The following is a 27,532-nucleotide window of genomic DNA, read 5'->3' on the forward strand; positions in this document are numbered from 1 at the left end:
AAGGGAGGGGAGGGGAGCTGGATTTGCGCTCATAAAGTTATAATTTCCCTACATTCAATGCCTAAAACTAAGGGATTTTTAACTTCATGCTATCTATTAAAATGTAGAAAAACAAGTTGTGATGTTTGTTATGTTCATGGTGAAATCAGTTAAAGTCACTCTTTCTCTCCCTGTACATCCTAGTGACCCAATTTGTATCCCATATCATCACCAAAAGATATGCAAAATATACACATTCAAGCTGCTTTTTTTCCAATGAAAAGTTCAATTGCATATGAGATTCAAATCCAATAATATGTCAGTTAATATAGGCCAAAAAACGAGTTTTCAAAACTATGACTTCTGCAAAATGCTTAGCTAACTTACTTTACACACTGAGATTCAACCTAGCTAGACTGGAACCTCCATGGCACTAGTCAATACAAGTATAATCTTAGTTGGACTTTTTCTAACATTGATCCACCTGTTATATTTGCAAAGAAATATTTAAAACAGATCTAGAAAAGCACAGAAAAGCTAAACAAACTTGTTAGTTAACAAGAAGAATGAGTGTATTAGGGTATACACCACAGTTCTAAGTCATATTTGTAAGAAATTATTCTACATACACGGTGTCTACAAATAACCATTTCCCCAGCTTATTCCAAAGACAATAACAAGGAATGCTTCTTAACTTTTTCTCCAGTTGGGGATAAGGAGGGCCAAAAGCTTGTACATGGTCTAATAATATATTTTTGAACTCATCTACAAGGGTATCCTATATTATAGTAAAGCACTGGTAAAAGTTTTCGTGTAAGAACTTGAGTAAGGCTCATGCCTGTGCCCAGAAACTCAGGAGGTTGAGGTGGGAGGATTGCTTGAGTACAGAGGTTTGAGACCAGCTTGTGCATCATAGCAGGACCCTATCTCTAAAATTTTTAAGTAGCCAGGTGTGGTGGCGTTCACCTATAGTCCCAGCTACTTGGGAGGCGTAGGTGGGAGAATCGCGTAAGCCCAGGAGTTTGAGGCACCAGTGAACTATGGCGGTGCACTGCACTCCATCCGCACTGGGTGACAGAACAAAACGCCATCTCTAGAAAACAAAACTTTTTAAATTTTAAAAGGCTTTTCATGTAGGAACATAAACCAGCATAAACTAAACCAGCATAGTCTTATTACTATCTCACTGTATTGACTACAATCATCAGAGATAATAACAAATACTAAATTGTTATTCATGGTTGTTTTAATATCTACAAAGAACTTTTAAAATATTCACAAAAACACAGATAGAAATCTCTGATCACTGAAACTGCTATTGGGTGTTGCTGCATGAGCACTAGGACTCATACAACAGAGAGGCATTTTATATCATTTAAACTTTTTTTTTTTTCTTTGAGATGAAGTTTCACTCTTGTCGCCCAGGCTGGAGTACAGTGGTGCAATCTCTGCTCACTGCAACCTCTGCCTCCAAGGTTCAAGCAATTCCTCTGCCTCAGCCTCTCGAGTAGCTGGGATTACAGGCACGTGCCACCACGACGGGCTAATTTTTTTTGCATTTTTAGTAGAGATGGGGTTTCATCATGTTGGCCAGGCTGGTCTCAAACTCCTGACCTTAGGTGATCCACCCACCTTAGCCTCCCAAAGTGGAGGGATTACAGGTGGGAGCCATCATGCCTGGCTATTCATGTCATTTTGTTCACCCAAGAAGATTCTAAGGCCAACCAACATGAATTTACAATTCGCAATTGTTGTCTATTGCAGAACAAGTTAAACTTTCAAATATTTTCCTCATTCAGGGCTATGTTCACTTCATGATAATTTTTGAGCTATGCACTTAAGATTTTTTTTCAATTTTTAAAATTCAATGGTAAGAGGAGTAGCATCTACTTGACAAACGCACTTTAAGGAGTATTCACTAGATACACTTCTGTAACAGTGATTCTGGAAATACTGGCCAGGGAGAATCAATTCCCATTTATTTCAATTTTTGATACATCATTTACCAATTGCTGTAATAGTTATTAGGCACCTACAAAATGACAGACACTATTCTAAGCTTATTGTTTAGAATAGTCAAGTCTAATTACCTAAACATACAAAAACAACACTGAAACATATGCTTATAGGTACAGCTATGCTATTTTGGTGATTCAGATGAAGCTTCCTAAGACAGTTAATTAGAAAATAACCTTACTAAAAAGTACCTACTGATAATTAACCCAAGACAGTTAATTAAAAAATACCCTTGGCCGGGCGCGGTGGCTCAAGCCTGTAATCCCAGCACTTTGGGAGGCCAAGACGGGCGGATCACGAGGTCGGGAGATCGAGACCATCCTGGCTAAAATGGTGAAACCCCGTCTCTACTAAAAAATACAAAAAACTAGCCGGGCGAGGTGGTGGGCGCCTGTAGTCCCAGCTACTCGGGAGGCTGAGGCAGGAGAATGGCGTACCCGGGAGGCGGAGCTTGCAGTGAACTGAGATCCGGCCACTGCACTCCAGCCCCGGCGACAGAGCGAGACTCCGTCTCAAAAAAAAAAAAAAAATACCCTTACTAAAAAGTACCTACTGATAATTAACCGGGTATGGTGGCACGCACCTGTGGTCCCAACTACTTGAGTGGCTAAGGTGGGGAGATTGCTGAAGCCCAGAAGGTCAAGGCCACAGTGGGCTGTGATTACACACTACACTCCAACCTGAGTGGTAACAGAGCAAAACCCTATCCTCCACCCAAAAAACAACACAAAAAAACCTACTACTAATTGCAGTTCACATATGTAATTCATAAAGGGTATTATCTTTCACTGATGAATTCACTCATCCAATCTATCTAGATGCCCACATACATAATTCTAATAGCTTTACTGCCACTATTTCTGAATTTCCTAAGATAGATTAAAACAGTTACCACTGTATGAACCTCCTAAAATCTGACATTTGGAATTGGGGACCCAGTAATCAGAACAAACTAACATGTCTATCAATAAAGCTTTTCTTACATACCCTCACTGCCAAAGCCCATTTGGGGTCTCTTCTCATTCCCTTCTAATTTCAAGTTGTTCTTTGATGACTTTTGTTTAAGGTTGTTCATGCTGCTCCTCTGAACCTCATTTTCTGTTTGAAAATTACAGTGTGAGTTTCTACATTATAATGTGCCCTCACACTGAACCATGTGCCTCCATTCCTAAATCCTAACCAAAGATATCCCTGGCATATCTTCAATACTAGACTTAGGATCCAAATATAACTGCTGATGCTCACTTCACAATGTGTTAAAAACTCAGTGAAGATAGCTAAAAATGAGGAAGAGTCTCTTAAAGGTTAGTATAGAAATTCAATAGTATATACTACTTTATTTCAGAAGAAAATGTCACAAGAATTAAACATTAATAGAAATGTATATAATCAAAACACTTGGAACCACAGAGAAGAAGAATTCAACAAAGGACTCAAGAGTTTAGGACAATCCCTTGCACCTAGAAAATGCTCATTAAAAAAGAAAGAAATGAGTTAGTCTGATTTGGTTTCAAAATGTTAAGAGTTCAATTCTAGAAATGTAAAAATTCAACACTGTAAGAACAACAAAAGATACAATCTGTTTAAATCTCTTCTTCAATCTCAAATATTCTCATATCATCCCACTTCCTTAAAATTTCACAATCTATTAGATTTAGAGCACTCAAAATATCAAAGGACTACCAGCAATTATTTATGTGGAATCAATGAATGTTTTGAGATTTCAATTTCTCCATCTATTAACCAAAAAAAATACAGATCCAAAAAGTTCCCTACAAAAATGATTTTAATAACTGAAGTATAACTGTGGTTTTAGAATATGCATATAATTTTTTATATTAATCAACTACAAAATTTCACTAGCTATAAATATACAAGCAGTATAGCGAAGCGAGGATGGTCAGTAATACAGGGTAGTTAAAACACCTTCAATTGGTGTATTATAAACTTAAAAGATGATTAAAAGCAAAAAGTGAAATTTTATTCCTCTACAACTTGATTTAATTTTTATATTATACTTTCATAGGAAAACAAGTGATGCTACTAACTAAAATAAATCCCTTCATTGCAGAAAAATAAAAATTTTTAAGAGGAATTTTCCACACAGATTAAGATATTCTACCAGAATCTCAAAAATATAACATCTATAAACCCATTCTATAAGTGTCCCAATATATAAGAAATGTTTCTGTGCATTTAAGAAGTCAATTTTAACAAATTTTACCTTACACAGTAAAATCTTAAAAGCAAGTATTCCTTTCCATTTTCACTATTCACTAGCCTACTTCAAACCTTTATTATTAATAAGTCCCTCCTGGAGTGTTGCAACAGTCTCCCAATAATGAGTTGAAGCCTTTCTAATTTTGATTGTATACACATAGCCAGGATATACATTTGCTTGGTATCTTTGCAGTCTCTCAAGATATCAGATGGATAATTTCTCTCTACTGGCCAAAATAATCAGACCAATAATCTTTTAATTTGCTTATTTAGGTAATACTAAAATACTAAGAACAATTTTCATCTAAATCTCAAGTATCTACTGTTTATAAGGAGTCAATGTGGCAGTGATCTACTGGAAATGTAACTTGGACACAAGAATCAGTGCTACAAGACCACAAGGCAGAAAGAGAATTACAATGTAGTTCATATGGCACAATTATTCTGTAGTGCCTTCCCCAGTATCAATCAGTCAACTAGCAAATATTTATTAAGGTGCAAGATACTATGAAAGAACAAAATAGACCTGATGTCTGGCCTCCAGATGCTTATACTTTAATTGAAGTAATAGTTTACAAAGGATGCCAAAATGTTTTATAATGTATCTTTCTGAACCAGATTTTAACCTTGTGGTTTATCTATTTTCAACATTCTACCTCTTAAATACTATTAGGTGTTAATATTAGCTAGCAAGCAATTACTAAAACAAAGTATTCAACTACATTTGCAACTCACTGAGTCCTTGAAAATTAGTGATCCATGACACTCAAGTGATTTAAATTATTTTATTCTGTAAAATTACTTTAGTCTGTAAAAGCACCAACTGGGAAAACAATCAAAACCATGTAATAATTACATGTTTCATTTATGTACTCTCAAATTTTTCTGAAAAAATACTGGATCACAAAATGACCTATATAAAGGAAAAGAAGAGGTTAAGAAATAAAAACTAAAAAAAAAAAAAAAATTAGAAACCCAACTAAGCTCTTGAAAACTTCCAACTAAAAGCTGAGATTTAATTACTGTACTCAAAGCAAAATAATTTAGCAGATAATCTCATTAAGTCGCTTTGTTACTCTAACCCGTCTATCCCCTTCTATTTTTCTTTTTTTTTAAACAGGCCTAACATTTTAAATTCTTCAGTACTGTTTAGCTGTCGCTATACAAAATTAGTTGGAGACTTGATCATTTATTTTAGTACGGCCAGGGTTTCTAACAAGTTAGAGACAAAGATAAATGAAGAAAAAAGTGTATCATAAATTAAAATTCAGCAACAAAGTACTTAACCTTTGACCACTGTGTTAATTATGGTTCTATAAATCAGTAAAATATTGATTATTAACCAGTAGTTATAATACTATAAAAGTATAGCTACCTAGCACATCTCTAAATAATTAGTTTACTTCATATGGTAAGAAAACAGTATCAGCTCTTTATCCATAGTACCTCAAGAGGGAAATCCTTTATGCTGACATCTACAAAAGATTGGCAGTAATGAGGATCCATGTAAATCAAACTGTCATCTACAAGGACAAAACAGAAGACAAGTAATTCAAAAAACACCTTATTATTACACTGCTTACAATCCAATTTCTATGTAGAATAGCTGAAAAAAATCTGGGAGTAACAGCTTGCCAGACTGATACTCATTGACTGAAACACAGGTTTGCACAGGATAGATTAACTTTTGCATAATCAAATATGCTTGTATAAGCAGAATTTTTATAAAGTGATGAGACTGTCATTTAATTTTTGGTGATAAAATTACTTTCACAAACACACAATTATATTCTACAGTTTGCATATGAAAAATGTATTGCACTTCTTTATCTTGACAGGAAGAACATATTGCTTGTCATTTTATCATCAACTTGCACCACTAAAACTGGTAAAAAGTAAATATGTAAATAGCAACTGCCAGAATGTGGCAGCAATGTCTTCTGAAGTTTAGTGCAACCAATAAATTATGCCTTGTTTATGCAATAACAGAAATTAAACATACATTTTACAGAATCTAATTATGTTGTGGACCAAATGACAAATGAGTGGCTATAGTGGGACTGATGAATGTATAAGGTACTCTCTTTGCTCTGTTAATCATCCTATTTCCAGATGATCTCATATTAACTTTCTGACTTTTAAAAGAAAATAATGAAGAAATATATTTTACTAAATCACTAACCTTGAAATCCAGCAAAGTAATATGACTGTTTAGGTTTGCCACCAATAATACCCACACAATATTCCAAGCTTAAAATACCCTGCCAAAAAAAATTAATACAGATTTAGTCAAGAGACAAGTGGTAATTATTCAAAGCAAACCAATTTCTATTACTAATATTAGTAGTTCCCAAATTTACCACTACCAGTTATCATTTATATTACATTTGCACCCAGGTTCTGAAATCCACTTGTCTTCCAAACTGCCTTCCTCTTCTTTAAATCACTCAACATTAACATGACAAATCAAATATTTTGATCAGCATGTTGCTCAACAACATTAAACAACTACTACATAGAGAGATAATCAATTTTATCACCTTAAGGCAATAAAATTCCTGCCAAAGCCAATACACTTAGCCTTCCGGTTAGCTGGTACAGCCTCACTGTGATCAACGTAAAATTTTTGTCAGGCTTTTTGAAATGCTAACAATAGTTCTTAGACCTTATTGCTGTTTTCATTGAACCTTGAGTCTTAGAATCACAAACTGAATGCCATTTTCTAATCAATGGCATTCACTCAAATTTTTTATGCTACTTCATTTGAAATAAATATAAAGAGTAATGAAAACAACTTAATCCAAGGAAAATAATAATTATTACTGCATTTAAAGCCAATTTATTTTACTAATCATAAAATATCAGGAATACCACAATAAATTATTTAATACACCCCTCAGCAATCTATTCTAAGTAGAACTCTAAGTTAGGCCAAATCAACTCTGTATCTTTTTAAAAACACGTCCAATTGAGTAAGTTTAAAATGTCTAGTGGAATGAATTAATGTCTTATCAATAGTTCCTGCAATAACTTTGATATATCCTATAAAACACAAACAATGATAAAGTATAGGTTATAAAATCCCAAAACTATTAAACAATAGTTAAGCTTTTCTTCTCTTAAATGAGAGGATGTTTTGAAATCTATAAGATACAAAAATAAAGAATATATGGACAAATGTTCTTTTTCCTTTAACAAGTAACCAAACCATAGAGAACACACAAACATACAGGAAATACAGAAAAAAGTAAAACTTTTCCAAAATTCCAACAGCAAAGCTCATCATTATTAACATTTGAGGGAATACCTTCTTAACATCTGTCTATATTAGATATATACACACAGAGATTTACAAATACAACTTTATATATGTGAAATCTCACAACATATGCCATTGTAACCTTTGTTGCTCATTATGTCATGAATATCTTTTCCTATCAATAAATAGAAATCTATATTAACAATATGTAGTAGCTGAAAAATATTCTATTTTATGACAACAAAATGTGCTTTAAAACTTTCACTATAAATATTTAAGTCGTTCCAAGTTCTCACTGTTATAAGTAACCCTCCACTATAGTTTGAACATTTTTATTCCCTCCAAAATTCATGTGTGGGAACTTAATCCCCAATACAGTGTTGAAAGCTGGAGCCTGTGGGGAGGTGTTTAGAAGTCATGAGGGCAGAGCTTGCATGAATGAGATATCAGGTTAAAATCTTAGAGCTAACTAAAAATAAAGATAAAATTGTATCAAAAATCTCAATGTTGCTATAAAAAGGACTTGTAGGAGTGGGTTCTCTCTCCTGCTTCTCTGCCACATGAGGACAGCGTTCACTCCCTTTCGGCCCTTCTGCCTTCCACCATGTGAGAGTGCAGCAAGGAGACCCTCATCAGATGCCAGTGCCTTGATCTTAGATTTTCCATCCTCCAGAACTGTGAGAGAATAAATTTCTGTTCTCTATAAATTACTCAGTCTCCAGTATTCTGTTATAGCAGGAAAAAATGGACTCGGACACCCTCTAAAGAACAACCTTGTATATTTTTAGTATTGTAAAAATATCATAAAGTTTTTTCTGAAATGGAGAGCTGCAACTGAAAAAAGTTAAATAAAACGGAGAAGGCATATCAGGTTAAAATCTTCGAGCTAACTAAAAATTGTATCAAAAATCTCACTAAATAGTAAAAAGTTACTTATCAATAAAGAATTCTACTGTTTTCCCCCTAAATAAAAATCCTTAATACAATTAGAGAGTGCCTTACTTTACCGTGAGGCAGTCTAATCAGTTGAAACGCAATGTTTATATCATAGAGACCTGTGAGGCAGTGAAAGTTCTGTCTCTTACAACTGAGAAAAGAAAGAAAAAATATATAGCAAGGATTGTCACTGACTCTCCTCAGAAAACGAATGGTTTTAAGTAATGGAAGAAAGACTTTGGTTCTTGACATCTGTATTTCCCTTGCAAGACTCTCCTCAGAAAACGAATGGTTTTAAGTAATGGAAGAAAGACTTTGGTTCTTGACATCTGTATTTCCCTTGCAACGCATTAGAGCAATAGGTTTAGCAATAAATGCTTAGAAGCAGATTAGGAGCTAGAATGCCATTACATACAAGAGGCTGTATCTTCGGATTGAAACACTTTTCAGTTCCTAAAAGAGCTTCTTCACAGTTATTTTTCTAGTGGTGAAAATTTATTGAGCTGTATCCATGAAGCAATAAATAAGACTGAAGTAATCAGTCAAAAAGAAAAGTCCTAATTTGTCTCACTGAAGAAAAAGAACATATTGGATTTTCTTCATTCCAGGTCCTTAAAAATATATACATACATAAATAAATAAACCTCCTGTGGTAAGGACTAATAAAGCACACAACAAATTTCCTTCTTCTCATACAATGTAGCAGAATGCTATGTTGGCACTATCTCTGAAATAGCTTGTTTAATAAATTTGAAAAATAGAACTAAACAGTAAATTTTAGATTCACCAATGTACATTGGTTTGGCAGGAAAAAATACAATGGCTGACCATATATGAAAAAAAGAAAAAAAAATATTTTTCTTTTAGGGCTAATGAACACACTACCTTTTCACTTCTAAGTGAATACCTCTTTGACATGCTCTCATTTGGGCTTTGACTCAACCATTCCCTCTGGCCAAACATAATACCTATCACATAACCTACTCCACTTAACCATTACAGCATTTTTACCTGACTGGAAAATCAAAATGTTTCATCAGTCACTGCTCTCCCACTTTAGTGGACTACAGTGTAAACAGAGTTAGTAGAAGTTCAAGAAAATGTTACCTTTCAAAAAGTTCATGTGTTAGAGAAAAATATGAAAAACAAACTTAAGAGTCAAGAAAAGTCTAGTCTCTGCTACCAGTTTGCTATCTGAACTTGAATATATCACTTAACTTCTCTATGTCTTTCAGATAAATTTATATTGAAAAGTATTATAAAAATTAGGGTTAACAAATATGTATTGAGTAACTCCTATATGTTAGGTACTGAGGCTTCACTTTAACAGCTTAACCATAGTTTGTTTCACTACAAAAAGAAAAGTCCTAATTTGTCTTGCTGAAGAAAAAGAACATCCTGGATTTTCCTCATTCCAGGTCCTTAAAAAAATTAATATAAATAAATAAACCTCCTGTGGTAAGGACTAATAAGACACACACCAAATTTCCTTCTCCTCATACAATGTAACAGGATGCTACATTTCACTACAAACCATGGTTAAGCTATTAACCATGAATCACTCAAGAGCATTAGGCAGTGTGACCATCTGATGAATACTATCAATACCACCAAACAGCAAAGTCCTCAGTCAGATGAAACATGCCTGAAGCCATCTGCAGCCCATTCCACCAGGAATGAAACTTTGGCCAAGACCGCATCAGTTTCTAATCATCTCATGGTAGTAGAGAAGGTAAAAAAGAATCCAGTTCAGATTTGATTAGAACCCACCTAGAGATGACAACATGTCAGAAGTCTCAAAACCCTCAACAGTTTCTCTACATGAAATGGTTCACAGTTTCTCACACTGCACCAATAACCCTACTAAAGATACATGTCAGACATCAAAACCTTACCTTTATTTGGAAGATTAATATGTCATTGATATATCACAGTATTGTTACTGTAACAAATGTGCTTCCAAAATCTTAGTAACTATTAAGAAAAGCACCTATACCAGCTAAAAAAGTTCCATGTATCATATGTTAAAAACAATTGCTTTAGATTTCTAGAATTAGCACAATCTACCCTGAGAACAGATGTTCCAACTAAATATACAGAGACCATAATATGGGATTAATGCCTCATGGAAGGAACAAATTGTTATTAATCATAAAAGACAGATTCAGACTTTATTTCAACATTACTATATCCCATAACACTCCAGTTAAAGAAGAATTCCAACTATTGCTACAAAAAGAGACTACTAAAAAATGAAGAATTTTATTGAAACTACGAAAAAATCTAAAAGCTTTCACCTTAATCAGAAACTATTTCCAAGATATTTTATCATAAGTGAATGTCTTGGTGCCCAAAACAAGATAGCATAACTACACAGGTTCTTTTGGTGCAAGAAACCAAACAATGTGCTCCACAAAGAACCGATTTTTAACTGGCTAAGATGAAAAAAAACAAAGTTGGAACTCCTCCAAATTACTATCTTCATATCTTCATTATTTCTATCTACATAAATAATCTCATATCTTACTGACATCATGGTGTCACAGGAAACATATTATGAGATAACACAGCAGTAACAGAGGTTTTTCAATAATTAATGTGATATAGTTTAATGCTAGTTTTATGAATAAAGATACATACTTAAAATTACAAATAAGAATAATGAAACTGTAACTATATTACAGGTTATGATTATTGCTGCATTTGTGTCTCCCTGATTAGCTACAAAGATTAAAAGGCTTTTCATTGTTATAGAACACTGTGCTCTTCAACTCACATTGGTCTTATAATACTGAAATTTAAAATCTCTAATGTCAAACTTTACGACATACAACTGTAAAATCATCACTACTCATTTAACAGAAAAAAAATTGCAAACCTTCTATATTTTTCATATTAGCTAGTATTGCCTTAAAAAAAATCAGCGCTTATTTCATACCTTCACAAATTCTAAGTAGTCGGTGTTGGTTCTTTCTCCACCAAGTCTAACAGGAACTAGAATAATAACAGCTTTGTCATCTGCATTATCAGAAGTCATGGAAGCACTCTGTTTATCAATTACATCACAATTGTAAACTGAGAAAAACATAATGAATATGTATTAAATTTTATATAAAAGTGATTTTCAGAAATATTTTTACCCAAATTTATCCTCCACCCGCAATGGACAGCTGGCTATGTCATCTCTGGCATCACCAGAAATGTCTTAGTAAGTTAAAAATACCACTAGGATAACTGGCTAGCCATACACAGAAGACTGAAGCTGGACCACCACTTCCTTACACCATGTACAAAAATCAACTCAAGATAGATTAAAGACTTAAAGGTAAAACTCAAAACTATAAAAACCCTAGAAGACAACCTAGGCAATACCATCCTGGACATAGGAACAGGCAAAGATTTCATGACAGAGACACCAAAAACAATCGCAACAAAAGCAAAAATTGACAAATGGGATCTAATTAAACTAAGAGCTTCTGCACAGCAAAAGAAACTATCGAAATAGTAAACAGATAACCTATTGAATGTGAGAAAATATTTGCAAACTAGACATCTGACAACGGTCTAATATCCAGCATCTGTAAGGAACTTAAACAAATTTACAAGAGAAAAACAAACAACTCCATTAAAATGAGGGCAAAGGACATGAAAAGACACTTTTCAAAAGAAGACATACATGTAGCCAATAAGCATATTTTAAAAAGCTCAATATCACTGATCATTAGAGAAATGCAAATCAAAACCACAATGAGATACCATCTCACACCAGTCAGAATGGCTATTATTAAAAAGTCTAAAGGTAACAGATGCTGGCGAGGTTGTGGAGAAAAGGGAATGCTCATATACCACTGGTAGGAGTGTAAATTAGTTTAACCATTGTAGAAAAGAAGTATAGCCGGGCGCGGTGGCTCATGCCTGTAATCCCAGCACTTTGGGAGGACGAGGCGGGTGGATCACGAGGTCAGGAGATCGAGACCATCCTGGCTAACACGGTGAAACCCCGTCTCTACTAAAAATGCAAAAAATTAGCCGGGCGTGGCAGCGGGCGCCTGTAGTCCCAGCTACTTGGGAGGCTGAGGCAGGAGAATGGCATGAACCCGGGAGGCGGAGCTTGCAGTGAGCCGAGATCGGGCCACTGCACTCCAGCTTGGGTGACAGAGCGAGACTCCGTCTCAAAAAAAAAAAAAAAGAAAAGAAGTATAGCAATTCCTCAAAGAGTTAAAAACAAAACTACCATTTGACCTAGCAATCATTATTGGGTATATACCCAGGAAAATATAAATCATTCTACCATAAGGACACATGCACACGAATGTTCACTGCAGCACTATTCACAACAGCAAAGACACAGAATCAACCTAAGTACCCATCTGACAGATTAAAGAAAATGTGGTACATATACACCATGGAATACTATGCAACCATATAAAAGAAAGAGATCACGTCTTTTGTGGCAACATGGTTGAAGCTGGAGGCCATTATCCTTAGCAAACTAACACAGGAACAGAAAACCAAATACTGCATGTTCTCACTTAAAAGTAGGAGCTAAATGATTAGAACTCTCGAACACAAAGAAGGGAACAATAGACACTCACGTATACCTGAGGGTGGAGGGTGGGAGGAAAGAGAGGAGCAGAAAAAATAACCACTGGGTACCAGGTGTAATACCCGGGTGATGAAATAATCTGTACAACAAACACCAGTGACATAAGTTTACCTATCTAACAAGTACCACATGTACCCCTGAATCTAAAATAAAAGTTTTAAAAAAAAAACCTATCTGATTTATGTATTCAATAGATACTTATTGACAGCTAGCTAGTATATGACACTGGGCTTTCAGCAGTAGGCAAAACAGAAAAATTCCCACTCTCCTTGAGCATGCATGCTCATGGAGGAAATAGAGATGGTGATGTGTGTTTTGAAAAAACAAAGAGAGAAGGGTAAACAGGAAATGCTGAGGGCAAGGCAATTTAAAATAAGGTGGTCAGGGAAGATCTTATGAGAAAGTAGTATTTGAGTCAAGACCAAAAGAAAGAAACCAAGTAATACAGATACCTAGGGGAAAAGCATTCCAAGTTAAAAGATCACAAAGTACAAATATCTTAAGGCAGAAGTATAATTAGCACGTCCCAGGAACAAGAGGACAGTCTTCTGGAGGGAAGTAAACAAGGGGTACAGTAGGAGGAAATGGGATTAGAAGAAAATGAAGACAGATTGTGTGAACTCTTGAAAACCATTATAAAGACCAGTTTTTCAGTGATGGGAAACCATTGAAGAATTGTTTAGGGATGTACTAATCTGACTCACAGTTTAACAGCCTGTTTCCTGTGTTCATAATAGACTGCACAGGCAAGGGGCTGCTCTGCCTATGGAGTAGCAATTTTTTTATTCCTTTACTTAATAAATTTGCTTTCATTTTACTCTAAAACTAAAATAGGCTACAGGGGCAAGGGCTACAGCACAGAGAACAGTTACAAAGCCATTGCAATTATCCAGCAAGAGATGATGGGGGCTTGAACAAAGGTAGTAACTGTAAAAACAAGGAATGGTCGGCGGGGCACGGTGGCTCACGCCTGTAACCCAGCACTTTGGGAGGCAGAGGTGGGCGGATCACGAGGTCAGGAGATCAAGACCATCCTGGCTAACACGGTGAAACCCCATCTCTAGTAAAAATACAAAAAAATTAGCCGGGCGTGGTGGCGGGCGCCTGTAGTCCCAGCTACTTGGGAGGCTGAGGCAGGAGAATGGCGTGAACCCGGGAGGCGGAGCTTGCAGTGAGCCGAGATCACGCCACTGCACTCCAGCCTGGGGGAGAGAGCTAGACTCCATGTCAAAATAAAATAAAATAAAAAATAGGGAATGGTCACTTACAGGTAGTAGAAAGTGATCAGTTCAGCCAAGTGCGGTGGGTCACACCTGTGATCCTAACACTTTGGGAGGCCAAGGTGGGTGGATCACTTGAGGTCAGGAGTTCGAGGCCAGCCTGGTCAACATGGCGAAACACTGTCTCTACTAAAAATACAAAAAATTAGCCGGGCATGGTGGCAGGCACCTGTAATCCCAGCTACTCGGGAGGCTGAGGCAGAAGAATCGCTTGAACCCGGGAGGCAGAGGTTGCAGTGAGCCAAGATCATGCCACTGCACTCCAACGTGGGCAACAGAGTGAGACTCTATCTCCAAAAGAAAAAAAAAAGTGATCAGTTCATGTATCTGAAGATAAAGTAAGGACTCACTATTAAATGTAAGATGTGAGAGAAAAAATTGAGTCACAGGTGATTTGAAGGGTTTTGGTTTAAGCAAACCATTTGTAAATGGTTTGCCATTTACAAAGACATGGAAGACTGAAGGAGGGGAAAATATAGGAGGGAGAACTGGGAATTCAGTTTTAGACACGGTAAGTTTGAGATACTTGTTAGGTAAATAGAAAGGTTGAGTAGACAGGGACATATGCAACTAGAGTTTGGAGAGAGGACTAGGATGGATCTATCAATTTGGGAGTTACCAACATGCAGATTACCATCTGCATTATAAAGCCACGAGACTTGGTGAATTCAAATCACCATAGACAGAAAAAGAGACGAGATGAAGTCTAAATGCTGAGCACTAAAACAGCATTTTTAGAAATCAAGGAGATGAGGAAAAACCAACAAACGAGGCTGTGAAGGAGTGAATAAGGAGGTAGAGGGAAAATCTACAGAGTAGCGTCTAGAAATCAAGTAAACAAAATGTTGTAAGGAGGAAGAGGAAAGAGTCGACGCTGTCAAATGCTACTGATAGATTGTGTGATATGAGGACTGAGAAGTTACTGCGAGGCTTAGAAAGATTAAATTATTGGTAAGAGCAGTTTTGGGGTGGGCACAATGGCTCATGCTTTTTTTTTTTTTTTTTTTTTTGAGATGGAGTCTCCTTCTGTCTCCCAGGCTGGAGTGCAGTGGCACGATTTGGCTTACTGCCGCCTCCGCCTCCCGGGTTCAAGTGAATTTCCTGCCTCAGCCTCCCGAGTAGCTGGGACTACAGGCACCTGTCACCACATCCAGCTAATTGTTTTATTTGTAGTAGAGATTGGATTTCACCATATTGGCCAGGCTGGTCTCAAACTCCTGACCCTGTGATACCCCCACCTCAGTTTCCCAAAGTGCTGGGATTACAGGTGTGAGCCACCACGCCTGGCCAGCTCATGTTTATAATCCCAGCATTTTGAGAGGTTGTGGCAGGAGGATCACTTGAAGCCAGGAGTTCAAGACCAGCCTAGGCAACACAGCAAGAACCCCATCTCTATAAAAAATTTCAAAATTGGCCAGAGATGGTGATGCATGCCTTTAATGCTAGTTACTTGGGAAGCTGAGGCAGGAGCAACACTTGAGCTCAGGAGTTTTAGGTAACAGTGAGCTATGATTGCACCACTGCATTCCAGCCTGGTCAACAGAGTAAAATCCTGTCTCAAAAAAAAAAAGAGAGAAAGAGAAAAGAGCAGTTCTGGTAGGGTGTTGGGTATGACAGTCTAAGTACCACAGTTCAAGAGAAAATAGGAGGGTTTGGTAGAAGCAAAGATAGACAAAATTTTATTTTATTCAAATTAAAGTAGTTTTATTCAAAACATACTTTACATCCATACTCCTTGTCAGTTGAATGAAACTCTTCTGATCTTCCCAGAAGAGCTGAATAGGAAATTCTGCCACTTCTGTCCCAGTTCTTTCCTTTAAATTCCAAATTTAGACTGAGCTATCAAATTCTTCTCTTCACCTAACTCCCCTATCTCCCACAGTCAATTGAAACCAAAGCTACAAAAATGCCATGGTAGTTCTCCCTCATCAGGATGGAGACTGCATTCTTACCCTTCATCTTCAATCAACACACATTTATTAAGGACCTGCTATTTGTTGATGCATTCTACACTAGAGAAGTATCCTGACTTCAAAGAATGTCGAGCCCAATTGTTTGGTATTTTCCCTCCACTTCCAATATAAATGTAAGGGCTCTGACATAGTCCAATTCTGTAACAGAGGCTCATTACAGCAGCAAATCTCAACCAAATGATTCTGATACCTTACTTCTATGCCTGCTACCTCAACAATCATTATATATAAGAAACAGATAATTATAAGGTGATATCACAAGTGAATTACAAGTACAATATTTAATAGAAGTATTTCCAAAATGTTACAGACCACAGAGGAAAAGTAAACTAATTCCGCCTAACAAGAGTTGGGAAAGACTGTCAAAGGTGTAACCTTTGTGCATGTTCTTGAAGAATGAATAAGACTTAACGAGAGGCATTCTAATAATAAAGAACATTCCAAGCAGAGGCAATAATATGCACAAAGGCATGGGGATAAAGATAATGACACCATGTCTAAGGAATGGCCTGAGGGTGGAAAATACTTTAGTGTACTGTGTATGGAAGATAGTGTCAGAAGGTGATGCTGGAAATGTAGTTCAGGACAAATTATAAAGGACTTCATTGTGCTTCATATGCCAAGATAACATGAGACTAGAGTTAATGGGCATTCATTGGTTTGTAGATAAAGGGACATGGTCAGCTTCTTTTGATCAGATGGACCAAAAAGGGAAGAGAGACAGGGAAATCAAGTTAAAGTCCAAGCAAGAAGTAAGGGTCTGATCTAAATCAACGAGAATGGAGATGAGAGAAGATTTCAGGACCATTTTCTTAAATGTTGACTGACTAAATATAATATAAGCAATGAAAAAGCGGTCAGGAATAAGTGGGTTCTACTTAGGACTTGAGTACATATGTGGACATGCCGCTATTAGTCAAGAGAAAACAGAAAGAAAAAGGAGTGGGACAGAGGGAAACAGTAAGTGTACTTATAAACATGCTGAATTTGAAGTGTTTGTAGAATATGTAAGTGGAGATATTTGAAAGGTGGCAGAAAATATGCGTTATCACATATTGACTCAGGTAGGATTAGAAATGTAGTTTTTTGAGACAGAGTCTCACTCTGCTGCCCAGGCTGGAGTTCAGTGGCACAGTATCAGTTCACTGCAACTCTGTTTTCAGGGCTCAAGTGATCCTCCCACCTCAGCCTCCCAAGTAGCTGGGACTACAGGCATGTCACCACCATGCTCGACTAAGTTTCATATTTTTTGTAGTGACGGAGTTTCACCATGTTGCCCAGGTTGGTCACAAACGGCTGGGCTCAAGTGAGCCCCCCACCGTGGCCTCTCAAAGTGCTGGGATTACAGGCATGAGCCACCATGCTCGGCCCTAAAAATGTACTTTTAAGTCCTAGTACACAGTACATAGTTCTAAGTATTTAAAGCCATAAAAATAGATGCAATTACAAAGGAAGAGAACACAGAATAAGAAAAACAGAAAATAAATGGAAAACAAAACCTTTAAAAACACAAATGAAGACAGAGGAGGAATAAATCATTGACAAAATCTGGTTTCACTTAATTCCTAATCTCATAGTCTATCAAATTATACAAATACAAGTTCTCCCTTTAGGAATCTTAAACATGAACGATAAAAATTTTAAGAACTACTTCAAATTACACAAGCCATTTCTATAACAAGGAACATTGTAATGTTTGCTTAATTAATTATATGTAGCAAATATCTAGGCTGACTGTGTCAATAAAAGCACAAAAGGCAAATTCATACATTCATTTAATGATTACTTGTTCAGATATATCCTTAGGCTTAATTAGAACTATTTAACACAGCAAATGTTTTGCAAGACTTCCTACTTGAAAACAAACATAGTACCTGCAAAACTCATATACTTATCTGAAAATTTAGACCTTTTCTTTTCATATGGCTATAATTATGGGTATTAGTCTTTCTTTACAAGGAAATTAACCTTAACAAAAGGCCAAACAAAAACGCATGAATATTTGGTAACTATTATTACACACTACAAACACTAGTTGGTTATCAGGGTAACCTTAAGCATTTTATAGATACCCTTGTATTAAAACGTGATTGAAGTATATTTAACCTTTCTAAAACATTAACATATTTTATTATTTTAACAGTATTCCTGTAAAAAATATACTTAACAGCATGAGGTGGCTAAGCCATTTTTATTTTATTAAGAATTAAGGTGTCGGCCGGGCGCGGTGGCTCACGCCTGTAATCTCAGTACTTTGGGAGGACGAGGCGAGCGGATCACAAGGTCAGGAGGATCGAGACCATCCTGGATAACATGGTGAAACCCCGTCTCTACTAAAAAAATATTAAAAAATTAGCCAGGCGTGGTAGCGGGCGCCTGTAGTCCTAGCTACTCGGGAGGCTGAGGCAGGAGAATGGCATGAACCTGGGAGGCGGAGCTTGCAGTGAGCGGAGATCGCGCCACTGCACTCCAGCCTCAGCGACAGAGCAAGACTCCGTCTCAAAAAAAAAAAAAAAAGAATTAAGGTGTCTATTTTATCCGCAACAAAGTTTCAAAATTACTACAGGTTGCGCATTCCTAATCCAAAATCTCAAACTTTAAGAGCACAGCATTTTTCACAAGTGAAAAATTCTACATGTGACTGCATGTGATGGGTTGCCATCAAAACATGGGCAAAACTTTGTCTCATGCACAAAATTGTTAAAAATAGTGTATGAAATTTCCTTCAAGCTATGTGTATAAGGAGTATACAAAACATAAATGAATTTCATGTTTAGACTTCAGTTCCATCCCCAAGATATCTCATTATGTACGTGCAAATATTGAAAGGTCCAAAAAAATACAAAATCAGAAACACCTGTGGTCTCAAACATTTTGGATAAAAAATAACCTGTATAGAGAGTGATCATCAAAAAGAAGACCCAAAACAATAAAACAAAGCAAAACTGGACAATAGCTGCATCATTATTAGATGATTTATTGAACTATTAGTGAGAAATATATTCAATTCCTCATAAGATAAACTAAGAATTTTTTCCTTGAAACACATCCACCAATGAAATGATACCCAGCATACATGCAGCCCAAGTATATACCTATGTTAAATTTTCCTGCCTATCTCTTTTAAAGTAATTATTTGAAATGCTGAAATTCTTTGAGAATTTATTTTAATATCGCAACTAAAAATTCATAGTATGTATTCAATCAAAAAATATTTTTATTAAGTGCTTACTACATTTAGGAAGAAAAATGTATAAGACATGGTCCCTACCTTCATAATCATTTACAGTATTACTGGGATAAGCTAAACACATATAAAAAGTATGACCAAATAAAACAGATAAAAATTAGAATTATATACATTCCTTACCTGTACAGTCTTGTGCAACATAAATAGTTATTCCTTGTAAATCAGGGTGTCTTGCTTCTTCAACTGCTTTTCTGAGAAAATAACAAGCATTATCTTTCAAAATCCTAACATTTCCTATCGGTAACTAAAGATTTAATTTAAGAAGGAAAAAATGCCAGCAGTTTTGTGACTTTCCTATTTAATTCATAGTGTCTGCTGTCAAAAACTATTATCTGAATGGTATCAGACATCAGACTAAAATTTTCAAAGTTGAATATTACATTAAATTACTCAAAGAACATTAAAACATAAATTACAAAATACATTTAAAAAATTATTGGGTATAAAGCTCTACTCCTCTCCCTCCAAAACGAAGGATTTCTCTCAACCACTCACCTTATCAGTGGTATGAATATGCTGCAAGATTTGCTGCAAATTAACTTACATTACTGACTAGAAGTCAATTACTGTGTCTGTCCTCTGGTATACTTAAGAAACTTTTCGTTCTTTAAACAACAGCATGACTTATTTCCTTCATTCAAAAACCTGTACGACCTAAACAAATGAATTTCCTAATTTCAAGTCTTGAAATTATATAAGTAAAAATGTAAATTAAACAATATTCCTAAGTATAATATTCTCAATGCTGTACATGATGTGAAAAAAATCACAGTATCTGTAAACAGTGATTATGCAAATTGTGGATATATAATTTTATTTAACTGTATATGTAATTATTTAATTTAAAATGTCCTATTATTCATGTTCCTATGTGATAGGCACATAGAAGAAAGATTGGCAAACTATGCCCATAAACTGAATAAAACCTGTGTCCTGTTTTTATACCATCTGCAAGCTAAGAATGGTTTTGACAGTTTTTTTTGGTTTTTATTTTTGAGACAGAGTTTTGCTCTTGAAATTATACAAGTAAAAATATAAATTAAACAATATTCCTAAGTAAGTATAATGTTCTCAATGCTGTACATGATGTGAAAACAATCACAATATCTGTAAACGGTGATTATGCAAATTGTAGAAATATAATTTTATTTAACAATATATGTAATTATTTAATTTAAAATGCCCTATTATTCATGTTCCTATGTGTTAGTGTAGAAAAAAGACTGGCAAACTATGCCAATAAACTGAATAAAACCTGTGTCCTGTTTTTGTACCATCTGCAAGGTAAGAATGGTTTTGACAGGTTTTTTTTTGTTTTTTTTTTTTTTGAGACACAGTTTCGCTCTGCCGCCCAGGCTGGAGTGCCCTGGTGCGACCTTGGCTGACTGCAAGCTCCGCCTCACCAGTTCACGCCATTCTCCTAACTCAGCCTCCCGAGTAGCTGGGACTATAGGCACCCGCAATCACGCCCAGCTAATTTTTTGTGCTTCTTTTTTTTTTTTAGTAGAGACGGGGTTTCACCGTGTTAGCCAGGATGGTCTCAATCTCCTGACCTCGTGATCCGCCCGCCTCGGCCTCCCAAAGTGCTGGGATTACAGGCGTGAACCACCGAGCCCGGCCTGTTTTGACAGTTTTAAAGGACTGGAGGGAGAGGAAAGATGGTCAACAGAAACCTTTACAAGACCTGTGAAGCCTAAAATATTTACTATTGACACTTCACAGAAAAAGTGTGCTGTCCCCCGCAGTAGAGAACATCTTGAAGGGTAGAAACTATGCTTTTATGATTATGCTCTTATAAATGTCATACCAAGTTGGAATTGATATATTATTAACAATCAAATTAGGCAAATACTTTTCAACTGTAAGCATCTGGCCTATAAAATATAGGAGCATGTTATGCAAAAGTGCTTTGTAATGATTTCAAATTTATACATGATTTTAAATGGAGTAAATTTAAATCACATGCTATACTTTTATGAAATATTAAGGATTCAGTTTATAACAAAAATGGGATACACACACAAATAAGATAATTTTTTTTAAAACTTGGTATCGAAATAAATGGTACATAAAAAGCTGAAGTGAAATTTGACTTTCAACTTTTTTCTAACTATCCTGAATGTCACAGATCCTTTACTTTTACCATGATATAATTATAATATTAATAGTGCCATACATTTACAATTCACAAGAATTTGATGTGTGCAAAGAAATGCTGAAAACATCAATTTTAGCTCTTGACATTTCATTACACTATCAGTACATTACAGCCCCCAGGTTACACTATTAAAAAAAAAAACTATAATGTTATGCATGTTCCAAGGTTGAAAGAGATGTTAGTGTTTAGAGCATTTCAATAAGGTATTCTAATGAAAACCTGGTTAGAAAGAGACCTGGCATATCTATATCTAAGAGAAAGAGAAGAAAAATTTGTCAGTAAATAAATTAAATGTAACTTGAGCCACAATAGGTCTTCTTTTTTCTCTATAGGCAAATGAAAGCGTCTTTATCAGCATTCTCATACAGTTAGACTATTAAAGTTCCAATTATATATACAAATTGCAAAAATCAGTATCTCTTGATCCTGGGGACCTCTATCACAAGAAGAAAGATTTTAAAACAATTTTACCTTAAAATGTGAGCAACCACAGCTGGTCCATACCAATCTCCTGCTTTTTTTCCAGACTTCTTTCCATATTCTATTAGTTGATGTAAGCCAAAAAGAGCCAAGGGGGAATCACCAAACCAAGAGATGATTTTCCTGTGATAAACTTCATTTCGCATTTCATGATCATCTGAATATTTCCCAATTGTTTCCTTCAGAGAAATTGTTGGGGTTTTGAGTTCTCTTTCCCCTGAAAGCGATGCTTCAAATGATGCAGTAAATTTTTTGACAGTGTGGGAAGTCCATGACTCAGAGTCTGAATTTTCAATATTCAAAGCATCAGGCCAGGTCCAAGCTATAGTAGTTCCAAAGCAAAGTGTTCAGATCTTTTAAATAGATACTTAAACAATTCTACTAAAATAAATATGTAGCATTTAAGGTCATTTGGGTTACTAAGATAGTAAATTCAAAAATAGGCAAATATATGGAAACAAAAAGTAGATTAATGGTTGCTTATGGAGAGGTACTGGGAGTGGCTGCTAATGAGTACAAGGTTTCTTCAAGGGATGATAAAAATGTTCTAAAATTAGATTTATGGTGATGATTGTGGAACTCTATAACTACGCCAAGAACCACTGAATTGTTCACTTGAAATGAGTGAATTTATGGTACATAGGTTATAGCTCAATAAAACTGCTTAAAAAACAAAGGTATAAGACAACAATATGCCAAAATATCAATGATGTTTATACCTTAATGGTATTATTCTCTGTACTTTTTTGTAGTTTCCAAAATTTCACATAATCAAGAAAAAAATTACAAAAATACAAGACAAAAGAAAGAAAAAATAGTAACCTTGGGTAAAAATGGACAATCCCAGGTGCTCTTTTTTCTCTTTTTTGACAGTGCTGAGATAGAATAAAGACTTTTATATTTCATTATCAGACTGCTTATCAAACATCCAGTCTTGACTATCCAAAGGCACAATAAACATACTTACTAACATTTATGATACTCATAAGAGATATCTTCAGAAAGTGGATGTTTTGATTATATGTTAAAACAGAAGTCTGACCATGGAAGTTTGAAATTTTTTTCAAAATATTTTCCTCTACATTTCTTCAGAATAACTTAATCATTATTAACAGAGTAATAACAATTCTCTAACAGTTAATAAAGGAAGTCATAAAAGATCAAAGACCTCGAAAAATCAAATATATCCATTATGTCACTATTTTGAATAACAAGAGAATCCCCAAACATGCACATAATTTTAAGTTAACAAAATAAGTCATAGATTCAGAGATCTAGTGAGGACTGAAAAATATTCCAATCTTTGCCCACAACTGCACAAGACTATAAATAAATCATCCCAGAAAACCATTTTAAAAATTATTTTTCCTTACATTTTTGACACCATTCTTCAATAAACATTCTCTCTAAATAATCTCATCAATAATCTCTACAAAAAAGTTACTAAATATATGCCATGCATTGTAGGGATACTGTCTTAACACTTATAAAAATCTGACAGTATTTAATAATCAAATGATATCCTAAAATTGGAAATTAAAACATTCCTGTAAATGTACATATAAAAAATGGACTAACACAAAGGTGGCACATTAAGAAAAACATATATATGTAAGTTAGGTATCAATGACATTTTTTAGGGTCTAAAACTGCATGATGACCTTATTAAGAATATGTCTAGTGCCAGGCACAGTGGCTCACACCTGTAATCCCAACATTTTGGGAGGACAAGGTGGGAGCATCACTTGAGCCTAGGAGTTCAAGGCCAGCCTGGGCTACATAGTGAGACCACATTTCTACAAAAAAGTTTAAAAATTAGCTAAGCATGGTGGCATACACCTGTGGTCCCAGCTACTCAGGAAGCTGAGGCAGGAGAATAGCTTGAGCCCAGGAGTTCGAAGTTGCAATGAGCTATGATTACATCACTGCACTCTAGCCTGAGCAACAGAGTGAGACCCTATTGCTAAAATTTTTTTTAATTTAAAAGAGTATGTCTAATCGATTTAATATAACTGAGTATAATCACACTAATAAAGATAAAAAAATACTTTTAAACCATTATCGACATGTAGGGAGAAAATAAACAAACTAGAGTAAAGTGTCTTAAAATTTCAAAAATATTACATATCTCCCCAAAGTCACTGTTATTGGCCTGCCCAGGACTTAACTAAACTGGAGATAATCCAGAGTTCAACCAAAAGGAAAGAAATAGTAACAACAATAAAATCCAAAGGATACTAAAAATTGAACTAACTTAACTCATAATGGTGACCAAGAATAACAGGTATATTTAACCTACATTTTTGAAAAGGGAATTAGGAAAGTTTACATATAAGTCATATCTGACCCAGTTCAAAAAAAAAATGCAATACCCCAAATTAGTTACAACTCCTTAGAAAATCTCAGTCAAGAAATTAACCTCAGGTAATTTCATGCAGTTTGTAAGCTGGAATTCAAATGGAAAAATATCGACGACAAAAACAACACCAAAAAAAAAACAGAGATTTGATTTACCTCTACCAAGAAAGTGTAGTATGAGTCCTTGAGCCAAGAGCATCTGGCCAGTTCTCAATGTGCAGCCCCACCCACAGTCTGTTGTCAAAGCTGAGCCTTCTATTTGAGGGAATTCTTCCCTGTAGGTCAGCCATATTCTAGAAATGAAATCTTTACGAAATTCTTCGACATTTCCTGCAATTACGTGATCCTCTATTGTACATCCCGATCCTGCAGGTAAGGTTTTATCTTCATCTAAAAAAATAAACATATGGTCTAAAGAAAACCAGAGAAATGTCTATAATGGTAACAAACATTATCATTACTGTCTTAAGATGTGAAGTATGTCACAATCTTTCTAATCCTTTTTTCTAATTTTAAAAGATAAATCTTATTCTGCCTATGAAAATCAAGTTAGAATGAATGCTGAAATGTTTTACATACTGTAGAGTTAACTAATATAAGGTATTATCAATAACACTCGTTATTAATAATAATATCCTATATTCTATACATAATTAACTCTTTGAAGAGGGGACACAGACAAGGATGATATTAGATTTCTTACTGGAAACAAAAGAAGATAGTGCAGCAACATCTTTAAAGTACGGAAGAAAACAATCATTAACTCAGAATCCTATACGCAGCAAAAACATCTTTCAAAAACAAAGGCAAAATAAATACTTTTTCAGACATACAAAAGCTGGAAAAAGACATCACCAGCCGACCTGCATTAAAAGAAACCTTAGCCAGGCATGGTGGCTCACACCTATAATCCCCAGCACTTTGGGAGGCTAAAACAGGAAGATTCCGGCTGGGCACGGTGGCTCACGCCTGTAATCTCAGCACTTTGGGAGGCCATGCCAGGTGGATCACTTGAGGTCAGGAGTTCAAGACCAGTCTGGACAACATGGTGAAACCCCATCTCTACTAAAAATACAAAAATTAGCCAGGCATGGTGGCAGGTACCTGTAGTTCCAGCTACTTGAGAGGCTGAGGCAAGGGAATCATTTGAACTCGGGAGGCAGAGGCTGCAGTGAGCCAAGACTGTGCCACTGCACTCCCGCCTGGGCAACATAGTGAGATCCTCATTTCTACAAAAAATAAAAAATTAGCCAGGTGCAGTGCAGATACTTGGGAGGCTGAAGTGGGAGGATCACTTGAGCCAGGAGGTTGAGGCTGCACTGAGCCATGATTAAACCACTGGTCCAGATGGAAATACAGATTCACACAAAGGAATGAAGAACACCAAACATGATACCCTCTTTGAAGGATATTTGACTATTCAAAACAAAATAATAGCAATTTCCTATGGGGTGTGTAACATATAAATAAGTAAAATGTGTGGGGTGTATAACATATAAATAAGTAAAATGTATGACAACAATATAATAAAGACCAAGAGGGAGAAGGTGAAGTATACTGTAAGGTTCTTTACTACACGTTAATTGGTATATCACTTGAAGGCACACTGTGATAAGTCAGAGATGTATACTATAAACCTTAAACCACTAAAATAACAATAAAAAGTTATAGCTAATAAGACAACAAAAGAGATAAAAGAGAATCATAAAAATAATCCAAAAGCAGGTAGAACGGGAAGAAAAGAGAACAAAGAAAAGATTTAACAAATAGAAAGCAAATAATGACATGATATATTTAAACCTAGCTTTATCAATAATCATATTAAATGTAAATGGTTTAAACACATTTATTTATTTATTTATTTATTTATTTATTTTTAGTTTTTGAGAAAGAGGCTCATTCTGTCACCCAGGCTGGAGTGCAGTGGCACAATCTTGGCTCACTCTAATCTCTGCCTCCAGGATTAAAGCAATTCTTGTGCCTCAGCCTCCTGAGTAGCTGTGATTACACGTAAGTATGCACCACAACGCCAGGCTAATTTTTGTATTTTTAGTTGAGATGAGGTGTCTCCATGTTGGCCAAGCTGTTCTCAAACTCCCGGCCTCAAGTAATCCACCTGCCCCGGACTCCCAAAGTGTTGGGATTACAGGCATGAGCCACCGTGCCTGGCCCTAAATACCTTAATTTAAAAGGCAAAGATTATCAGATTGGATAAAAAAGCATGACTCAGCTAGTACTTCCTATTAGAAACATATTTTAAATGTAAAGACACAAATAAAGTGTAAAGTATGAAAAAAGATACACCATGTAACTTTAAGCAAAAGAAAGCTGAAGTGGCTATATTTTTAGTATTATTATACTTTAAGTTCAGGAATACATGTGCAGAACATGAAGGTTTGTTACACAGGTATACACACGCATGGTGGTTTGCTGCATCCACCGACCCATCACCTACATTAGGTATTTCTCCTAATGCTATCCCTTCCCTAGTCCCCCACCTGCCGCAAGGCCCTGGTGTGTGATGTTCCCCTCCCGGTCTCCATGTATTCTCATTGTTCAACTCCCGCTTACGAGTGAGAACAGGCAGTGTTTGGTTTTCTGTTCCTGTGTTAGTCTGCTGAGAATGATGGTTTCCAGCTACATCCATGTCTTTTATGGCTGCATAGTATTCCATGGTGTATATGTGCCACATTTTCTTTATCCAGCCTATCATTGATGGGCATTTGGGTTGGTTCCAAGTCTTTGATACTGTGAATAGTGCCACAACAAACATACATGTGCATGTGTCTTTATAGTAGAATGATTTATAACCCTTTGGGTATATACCCAGTAATAGGATTGCTGGGTCAAATGGTATTTCTGGTTCTAGATCTTTGAGGAATTGCCACACTGTCTTCCACATGGTTGAACTAATTTACACTGCCGCCAACAGTGTAAAAGCATTCTTATTTCTCCACATCCTCTCCAGCATCTGTTGTTCCCTGACTTTTTAATGATCACCATTTAACTGGCATGAG

General features: G+C 35.8%; 1 protein-coding gene across 3 annotated transcripts in view; it reads right to left on the reverse strand.

Annotated features, from left to right (window-relative positions):
• The window catches only part of ATG4C (autophagy related 4C, cysteine peptidase), a 96,385-nt gene that overhangs the window by 26,607 nt on the left and 42,246 nt on the right, over positions 1-27,532 (reverse strand). For all 3 annotated transcript variants that reach the window (XM_011940989.1, XM_011940983.1, XM_011940995.1), the window contains exons 4-9: positions 24,672-24,905; positions 22,149-22,479; positions 19,640-19,710; positions 11,349-11,485; positions 6,398-6,476; positions 5,662-5,738 (exon numbers count right to left, since the gene is read on the reverse strand). In XM_011940989.1, coding sequence (XP_011796379.1) covers positions 5,662-5,738; positions 6,398-6,476; positions 11,349-11,485; positions 19,640-19,710; positions 22,149-22,479; positions 24,672-24,905 — 929 coding nt within the window. The remainder of the gene's footprint in view (positions 1-5,661; positions 5,739-6,397; positions 6,477-11,348; positions 11,486-19,639; positions 19,711-22,148; positions 22,480-24,671; positions 24,906-27,532) is intronic.

Source organism: Colobus angolensis, unplaced genomic scaffold (genome assembly GCF_000951035.1).
Source record: "Colobus angolensis palliatus isolate OR3802 unplaced genomic scaffold, Cang.pa_1.0 Scaffold102, whole genome shotgun sequence".
NCBI lineage: Eukaryota > Metazoa > Chordata > Mammalia > Primates > Cercopithecidae > Colobus > Colobus angolensis.